Source organism: Pimephales promelas, chromosome 12 (genome assembly GCF_988280905.1).
Source record: "Pimephales promelas chromosome 12, fPimPro1.hap1.1, whole genome shotgun sequence".
NCBI lineage: Eukaryota > Metazoa > Chordata > Actinopteri > Cypriniformes > Leuciscidae > Pimephales > Pimephales promelas.
Genome location: NC_142780.1, coordinates 21,043,946 through 21,053,769, shown reverse-complemented (window position 1 = coordinate 21,053,769; position 9,824 = coordinate 21,043,946). Strand labels below are relative to the sequence as shown.

The 9,824-nt window shown below is 38.3% G+C and overlaps 1 protein-coding gene across 1 annotated transcript; it reads right to left on the bottom strand.

The window, feature by feature from the left end:
* Nucleotides 1-215: 215 nt before the first annotated feature.
* On the bottom strand, nt 216-9,786 carry tbc1d31 (TBC1 domain family, member 31). The gene is made up of 22 exons (XM_039679999.2): nt 9,457-9,786; nt 9,224-9,370; nt 9,006-9,121; nt 8,732-8,910; nt 8,348-8,499; nt 8,103-8,262; nt 7,604-7,804; nt 6,857-6,994; nt 6,623-6,702; nt 6,379-6,525; nt 6,137-6,270; nt 5,885-6,018; nt 5,589-5,768; nt 4,850-5,082; nt 4,602-4,754; nt 4,366-4,501; nt 3,590-3,682; nt 3,163-3,303; nt 2,790-2,984; nt 2,356-2,509; nt 1,291-1,401; nt 216-619 (listed from the first exon to the last, which is right to left on the bottom strand). Exons 1-22 carry the CDS (start codon nt 9,528-9,530, stop codon nt 474-476), a joined length of 3,204 nt encoding a protein of 1,067 aa, XP_039535933.2. The 5' UTR covers nt 9,531-9,786; the 3' UTR covers nt 216-473.
* Nucleotides 9,787-9,824: the final 38 nt, after the last annotated feature.

The following is a 9,824-nucleotide window of genomic DNA, read 5'->3' as shown; positions in this document are numbered from 1 at the left end:
ACTACATTTTCTTTGTAAAAAAATGCAAGCTGGTTAAGCATAAGAGACTTACTCACCCCAAATAGTGTTTTACCAACTCAATGCTCAGTAAAATATAATTTAAATATTACAACATAACATTCATTAAATTATCTGGAACAGACGGGGTCCTGTCTACACAAAGATGCCTCCATGTTTACACAGAAAATGATAAAGTAAATAAATACTCTTAGAAATAGATTACATTAAGGTTTTATTAAAATTCTTAAAACTTTTTTCATTTTTAAATACAAAAACATGAAAAAAAAATAATACAAATGACATTTACCAAAACAATATATGGGGGGGGGGGGGGGACTAATAAAAATATCACATTTACAAAATATTAAAAGCTAGGGTTAGTGTCGATAAGCTTCTCAAGTCATCTAAGAACATTGTCTTTCAGCTCTTCTTGAATGTGACCCTGGTTCCTCCTGTGTTGGTGGTGACTGTGATCAGTGAGAGTGTATGGAGCTGGTTGAGGGTGAGATGAAGTCACTCGCTCTGGCCCTGGCAGCTAATTTCGTCCTCAGTTCTCTGATTTCCTGCATCAGCTCCCTTTCCTTAGAGTCAAGCTCCCCTCGGCCACGATCTAAAGAAACTAAGGTGCAGCGACATGAAAGAGAAACCTTTTATCGCTTGCCACTTTATTTCATCATGTTTGGTTATGAGTGCAGCTCACGGTTTATACAGGGCTGCCAACATTTGAGTTTAGCTTGGAGTGAGAATTATGGAAGAAGAAACAGGGAGTCAGCTGGTATTATTTTTAAAGGTTAAAATTAACATTTCAAATTAATCTAATGCAGTTTTTATAATAATGAGTAAAAATATAATAACTATTTAATATAGTGCATACATAGCAAAATATGCTAAATAACTAACATGCTATGGTTATTAAATGGCTTTCCTGAGGTAAATGTAACATTACGTGACAAAGTTTACCAGACTGATCAAACGATTACATGAGCCATGATGAGACATTTCGGTAAGTTGTACTGTATCTTTCAACATGTCTTCTAATATTCAGGTTTATTTACTATTAACTAGTAGTAAAGAGGAATCGATTATCATTTCACATGCTGCTTGAACTGAGCCGCTACAGCGATCCGTCACATCACATTGCAGAGTGTCAAAATGCTATTTATTGTTTGAATTTGAATGCAGAGACTTTTCTTCTTTGTTTTTCACGGCATGAGAAAATGGATGTGTGGCGTGAGAACAGTGTCAATTGCGTGAGAGTTGGCAGCCCTGGTTTATACTAATTATACTCACAACAACCATCAGATTGTGCATTCAAGGAAGTGTTAGTGGTCTCATTTTGGGGCTTGTGCAGCAGGCCTCTGGACGAGCAGGGAGATCGGAGTCTCTTTTCCTTCTGTCGATCTACAATCACACAAAAATAATCTCCATAACACATAAAGCGGTGAAAACAAACCCCTAGACAACTCAATTACCTCATGTTAACGTGTGTAAACTTTAACAGAATATCATTTAATGTGCCCCATCATGCTTTTTCAGATATTGGCATTTTCTTTCTATTCCGAATATTACCTATTCGCTGTTTGTAAATGTAAAAGGTCTGCAAAGTTTCAAATATCAAAAATAAATGTAGTTATTTTCTCCCAAAAGAAAGAGCCGATTCTTAAAAATCTTACAGTCTGAACTAACCTATGTAGGTTTGTAACAAATTTGCATAATGCCAGCCAATGAATACAATAGGCTGGCATTATGCAAATTTGTTACAAATCTACGTAGGTTAGTTCAGCCTTAGTTGTCTGTCTATTTTGACTTGCCCTCAAACACTGTCGTTGTAGCTGATGCCTGGAAGTGTTTGGTTCGTGACATGTTGAGAAGATGAGATTTTCTGCACTGTGAAAGCAAATTCATGCCCTCCAAAAGGATGAGATTGATTGCATCGCTACTGTTCTTATCAGTGTGTATCCTAGAGCTGAGGAAGTCTCCGGATCTGAAATTCAGGTATTTGGAATTGGCGTTTCATTTCCGATACATGCAGTAAAAGGTGGACCAATCACAAGAATCTGATCAATCAGAGCTGAGTAGGCTCAGAAAGGAGGGGTTTAGTGACCAAATTCTTCATCAAACCATTTCAGACACTGTGAGAAAAAAGGTGATGCTATATTATGAGAAAATTAAATTGTTTTTTGACCTTGGATGCATGTTAGCCTATTGTACCTCTAAACAAAATTAGGAACCTTTAAAATAGCATAATAGGGGCACTTTAAATAGATTGCATCTTCAAAAGGAAGTTATATTAAAACTGTAACCATATCATGAATCCTTTATTACGTTTTGTGATTAGTCTTTGTCTTAACTCACTTATTAAATCCTCTAGACTCTTCTGCAGTTTTCCATGATGTTGCTCAGTCTCTTCTGTTTCCTGAGAGATAAGTGACCTCCGTTGGGCGTTAACAGTGGCAGCCGCCCGTCTTTCCTCCTGCAGTTCAGCTTGTTTTGCTACTACATCATCCCACTAAAGACCAAACCAAAATGATGTCATTGGGCTTTCGTATTGATGTAATGAAAGTGAATTATGTTACGTTAAACAGAACACTAAAAGTGTGGTTTACCAATGTTGTAACAATGTTCAATGAATTTTCACCAGGAAAATCACTCATGGATTTCATGTGACCAACAGAAAGCAGTTTAGCTTGAAAGTGACCCGTACTTTATAAATCCCAACACTTTAAGAAATACCTTTTTGCCCACAAAATTCCACAAATCTGACTGCACCTTAACATGTAAATTCTCACCTTTTTTCCCTCCACTTCCAGCATTAGCTGGACTATTTGATCTTCTTTAGCACATGTTTGCTTGCTGAGGTTCACAAGTCGCTCTCTTTGCTTCTCTTGCCTCCCCTCCGCTTTTTCCAATCGCTTATTCACCTCGGCCTGCCAGTCAGCATCCACTTCCATCTGTCCCACCTCTGCCAGAGACTCTTCCAGCATCTGAAAGAGGGTGAATTCTCATAATTAGTTTAATCAAATTTTTATTCAACAAATCAACTGCAAAACACAAGCCTATTAAGGAGAAAGAAAGGAAATGCAGAAAGGAAAAAGGATCAGGATGGAGTTAGAAGTCTGACAAAGATTAAATGCACTTCACGAAAATTGTAGCGAGACATACCTTTTTGTTTTTCTGGCTGACATCTCCATCTGTCTGAATGAGGTTTTGAAACATATAATGGTCTATTTCAGCCCTGCGTCTCCTCGTATCCACTTCTGCTCTCACCTCTTGACTCACTCGCTCTTGCTCTTTGGCCAGTTGCTAATAGGCCAAACAGATGATGATCAGCTTTGGATATGCACATCTCAACTTCTCAAGAGTATCCGAACCAGCTCATAGAGGGCCACCTTCCTGTTAGTTAAATTCCAACCCTACACCTAAAACAGCTAATCAATTAAGGTCTTCAGGATTACTGGACACTTCCAGGTAGGTATGTTGGGGCAGGTTGGAGCTAAACTCCGCTTGAAGATGGCCATCCAGAAGGAAGTTTGGACACTCATAGTGCATCAATTTTGCAGAAAAGAAAGTTTTTTTTTTGGTGGCCAACCTGTTCAAACAGTTGTCTCTGGGCATCCAGTTCCATCTGTCTCACTTCTATATCTTGAACGGCGGCTGCAGTCTCCTGATCTCGCAGTGCCATCTAAGTACAACAATAAACATGTAAAAAACCTGCCAAGCCTTTACACAACCCTGGCCTCTCTTTCTATATAATACTTACTTTTCAAAATACATTAACTAGTCTAACAAACACTTTGTGAAAAATGACAGTAAAGGTGATGATACAGAAGGCAACTCTTTTTGAGCAATGTTGTTTGGGCTCTTTTCCATTAAGAATGGGCCACAAATTCTGGATACTTTAGATCAGTCGCGGGCTCTGTGTTTGCTCGGCAACATTGCTCAAAAGGTTGCCCTGTAGTATTATCACCTTAAAACATTAATAATGTCACAATATATATATATATATATATATATACTGTTCTTTCTAACGTTCCACTCTAAGAATCATGATAAATGTATTGTGTTTTGCACAAAAATATTCAGCACAACAGTTTTCAACATTGACAATAACATGAATTTTTTTGAGCACCAAAACAGTATATTAGAAGGATTTCTGAACGATCATGTGACACTGAAGACTAAATTGTAATAATATTTCAAAACATTATTTTTTTCCTGATTTATCAAATAAATGCAGCCTTGGCAATCATAAAATACTTATTTCAAAAACATTAAAAATATAAAAAGCTTTTGAACTGAAGTATAATATGATTGATTCATTTACATAATCAAAAGTAAAGTGGCAACATATGAGTACAAAGCAACCTTTCTCTGAATCTCGTCATCAAGTCTCTTGAGCTGAACACTGCGCTGATTCTGCTGGTGTTTAAGAAAACGTCTTCTAGCAGAATCAATCAGATTGAGTTCCTTCACCTTCAGCTCACGCTTCATAGCAGCCAATCTGAACACAGCAAGTTACGTCAAGTGAGTTTTGTGTGTGAGAAACTGCTAAATTAAATTGAATCAATAGTGAGAATTCCTGCATAAGGAGAGAAATCGACCTGGCTCTTTGTTGTGAAAGTTTACTCTCCTCTTCCTGTAGAATCCTTCTCCGTTGCTCCTCTCCTTGCAGTAGCAGCTCCTGCTGTTTGTACCAGGCCTCAAACTCAGCCTGCTGTCTGACCGCCTCAGCATGCAGCTGCTGAACTTCCTGTCTATATAGACAAACATAGCAGAAACCTTTTTGTAAAAGGTGCACGAAGTATGAAATACTTTAGTCATATCACTACTACTTAACAAAATTTTGTACCTCTCCCTTAGATATTCCACTTCTTGTTGCCGAATCCTTTCACGTTCTTGGGACTGGTACTCCACTATGAAGGTGGGGTATTTGTTGAAAATGGGGTACTGTCCGTGTGTCAGAGGTTCAAAGTCACTCAGCGCAGAGCTAGGATGAACATCATCAGAGGTGCTGTCCATCAACCGATAGGTTTCCTTCAGCATAGCACCGATGTCCAAGCTATTCCGGTGATGGAAAAAGAACTGCATTGGGACAGATTTCAACAAAATAAATACATGAAATGTATGCATTTGTAATAAATAATAATAGTAATATATATACTGGGGGTGTAACGGTACACAGGAGTCACGGTTCGGTATCTACCTCGGTTTTGGAGTCATGGTTTACATTTACATGCTTGTGGAGCGCATCACAAAAATGAATCAAAACTCAGCATATAAGCCACTAGCAAGCTCTTGTGTGCCATCTGAACTCTTGTTTTGGGTTAGTCTCCTATTCTTTTGCTCATTTTTCCTGTAATTGCATGCCTTCTTCTGGAGATCGCCTGTGACTGACTTTATTCGTCGTCTGTACCGAACCGTGACATCCATATCATTATTGTTCGGGACGAATACATGTACTGTTATACCCCTAATATATATATATATATATATGATGTCTGTCTTGATAAGCCAGATCTATTCTTCATAAAATTAGCTCAAATGGGTGGTGAGTATAAAAAAAAAAAAAAAAATGTCTAATGTTATACCTCAAAGTCCTTCTTGTCAGTACAAAGCAGTAGCGGTGCTCTGCAGCAGCTGACATAAGCCACCACAGCCATTAGAAGGAACGAGGGATGATTTGAGAAAACGTTGTCAAACAGTTTTAGCCACTCTTCTGTCATCAGAACCTCAGAGAACAGGGTCTCAAGAAGGGGCCACACGTACAACTGGAGAGGAAAAGCAGTGTGTAGGGCATTTTCTTCATCACCTTTGGCTTAAAGACAAAAAAATCTTTGAAAGTCAAAGTCTGTGTCATATAAACACTTTTGTCAACGTCTTTTACCTGTGAGGTAATGCCACAGGCAACAAAATGCTGAAGCAGCTCTTTATCATGATGGGCCAGCACATTCTCAGCCAGGCTCAGCACATTAAGCGGAGGGTTGGGAAAGTACTCAAACCAGTGTTGGCACCAGTTCACTGCAAAAAAGCAATCCCAGACACTTAAAGTCACTCCACTATGGATAAAATCACTGAATCACTGCCAAAGAGACCAGTGTACATCACCCAACACCACACTATGTCTTACACTACCCACCAATGACGGTGGCCACTACTTCAAAGCAGATCAGTGGATTGTTCTGGAACAGCTTGACAAATGGGAAGGCCAGCAGGGGGAGATAATCAGTCTCTCCAAAGACAGCAGCCCAGTGAGCAAGAGCAGAAAGCACTCTGTCAGGGTAAACATGAAAAGACAAATATAACAAATTTACATAACATTATGGTGGGCAAATCTATATGTATATAATTAAATCATCAATTGATTGATGCTGTGTCCACCTCTGTAGGCCTCTCTGTAGTTTGTGGCTTTTGATGGGGTACCGCTCCTGAAGGCACATGTATGCTGAGTGCAGGCCTTTGTCTGTCAGACTACTGAAAGCTGCATGGTTCTCAGGAAGATGCAACAGAGAACGCCAAATAAACATCCTGCAGAAAAAAACAAAAAAAAAATATCCACACACAAATAAACCAGAGATGCATAAATCAACCAAATATCATTTGCATGATACATTTTTTATATTACCTGTATTTGGCTGGGTACTCTCCAAACGCTCTTAGTAACGCTTGTAGTCTTTTCTTGTTAAGGCCATTGGGCAAATCATTCTACACAAAATAGATTAAATAGATAGGATTATAATCAGGTTATATGTTGTGGTTGGAGAATGTATTAAAAAGGCAATACAGAAGGTGTCACATGACCCCAACCCCACAAAAAATAAATCAATTTAATAAAATTTAAGCTGAATAAAAACAGAACCTCTTTATCATCCAGAGTGGAAACAGCAGGTGGTAAAACTTTGGATTGTATTCTGCGTCCTGATGTTTTCACTGAACGCTGACCTGATCCTACATTGATGTTGCCTTTAGTGACCTGTTTCAACAAAGGCTGTGGAGGCTGCAAAACCAAACACTTGTAATTAACATTTTTAGGAGTAAAAAAAAAAATATTATTCTTAAAGGTCCCATGACATGAAATTGACACTTTCTGAGTTTTTTTAAAGGGGTGGTTTACTGCTTTTTTTCTTTGCATGATTGTGTTTATGGGGTGCAATATAACATATAATTATGTTTTTTCTTTTTTAAAAAGTCTTATTTTTCATAAATTTCACCTTTATTGTAGGCCGCTTTCTCCTCTGTTATTTGAACAGACATGCCCCTTCAAACAGAACATTCAAATCAGAGGCTAAAATCAGGTTAGGAAAAAATGCCTTTTATTTCTAAATTATAACTATTTTTGATCTAAAAAACATACTAACAATATAAGCGCAACCCAGGAAACATTATAAAATAATAAAATAACCCCATGTCATGGGACCTTCAACACAAACATATTATACTACCGTTCATATTATACTACCGTACCGTTCTTCTATCTATCTATCTATCTATCTATCTATCTATCTATCTATCTATCTATCTATCTATCTATCTATCTATCTATCTATCTATCATTTACCATTTACAAAAATAATACATAATTATTAATTAATAGCAATATATTTACCTTACTGATTTCTGGGGAAAGACTTCGTACATCATAGATTTTAAGAGCACCACTGTCCATCACAGCAACAATATGGTGGCCTTTAGGACAAATGGTTGCTGAGTTGATGGCATCCTCATAGGACCCTATTTCAAAGAGCTGCTTGCATGATTGAATGTTGATAAAGCGCATGACACCATCTTGGCTCAAAACGCCCAGAGTCTGAGGACAGATTCATGTATCAGTGTGATTATTTCCACAATATAATTATAAACTGGATCACAGGGTTAAAATTTTTTAATTAGGTTCAGTAGTTTTTATTCTTCTCATTGCTGAGTGTTAGGAAAAAAAAACAAGAATGTCTCAGGAACCAGAGCACAATATGTTGAGGTCAAACAAAGATGATTCCATATTACACAGTACAATGACATACAGTTGATAATAAGTGGATGTTGTAACAAAGTAAATTATAAGGCATGATGTCAAAGTTTTTTTAAGGTGGCAGACAACTGATCAGTACCTGGTTGGATCCGGCATCAAAACTATCCCCCAGGAAATCCATGCATCTTACTGTCTTGACATTTGGAGGCATCAGAATTACTCTCAAGAGCTGTCGACTGTCCAGACACCACAAGTGGACTAAGTTGGAGCGTCCAGCCGCAGCAAGTGTTTTCCCATCTCTACAAAGAAACAAAATGATTACATATGATACAGCACACCAGTCGGTGCTTTACCAATTTAAGGGTCTAAGTGTAACAGCCTTACTGTGTAACAGCAAATGTCTTGTAGTGGATTCTGGGCCCATCCTGTGGAACAGGCAACTGATACTTGCAAAAAAGAGTGTCGCTTTCCCAAGCAAAAATGGAGTCGTCGCTAAAACAGCTGAGAATGGTGTTGCTGTGTGGGAGAAAGAAAACCTACAACAAACACACAGGAATGAAGCAGGGGACTGATGCAGAGCTGTTACTATAATATGATGCTTAAAAGGATTATTAATTTCGGCTTTTAATCACACATTTGTTCCGTGAACATGCATAGAGCACTCAAATATAGTTGACGAAAGCCTAATTGGTTCTCACGTGTCAAGCAAGCATGATTTCTCATTTTTGGACAAACTAACTCTTTAAGGATGGATAAATTATGTCTAACCTTTTGTATGCCAACTGATTGACGAATATTAAGCTTCCTTTCTCTCTGGAAGGTGTCAAGGTTCCAGAGCTGAGCGGTATCAGAAGAAGTGCTGATGGCGTAGCTGCCTGAACTGTGGACGGACAGGGAAGAAATGGCACCCTCGTGACCCCGCATCCAGCTCACTAGCTGTCTGGTGTCTGGAAACAGTAGTTCGTCAGAAGTACAGTTAAACATTTGCAGGTCTATGGAAGAAAATATAATATGTCATACCAAGACTGTAAAAAAAACTTACCTTTGTCAAAGCACTTAATTGAGTAATCAGCAAGAGCAACCAGGAACTCTGCGGTTCTTCTCAAGTTGAAAGCTAAAGCAGTGCATGCTTGGCTTGTTCTCTGGACCAGCTTGAATCTGTCAAACGATGACGTACAATACGATATTACAGTGAAATATTTATTATTATCAATTAACAGGAAAGAACAATTATGGAAAGGTACATGGAACTTTCTATACCTGTTTCTGCTAATGTCAAACACATAAATATTGCCATGATGATCACCAGCAAGAAAGGACTCTCCTGTGGTGTCGAATGCCACTTGTAGGAATCGAACCGTTTTGGTTTGACGAGCAGACGCGTTTCGGATCACAGTGGCCAAGACGCTGTGATGACATAAATGCAGCATTAACGTTAATTAATCCTTTCTCATTGTATTAAGTTTTCTCCGTGCTTGTTATGTCAAACTTACCCATATTTTGTTGATACAAATTTTCTGTGCCATATTTTCCCATCTTCTCTGGACCCAATATCTGTAACTTGCATGTTTAGCAAAAACTGAGACCCTGCAACTGTTACTCCAGCAAACCGCCTCCCGCCTCACACAGCGGGAAATTCAATGACTGCAACGATTTTCATAAATGTATTAATGCCTGTCTGTCATACTCGTTATTGAACCTTAATCTCATATCAAGATTAACTGTAAAAGTGACAAAGAAGTTTATGCTAGAGTTTGTTAGAGGGTTGGAATAAAGAACCAAGTAGCAAGACGCAAGTTACAGTTAGAGGAAGTGACGCATGTAAACACTTATTGGCATTATGGGTATTGAAGTCGTGCGG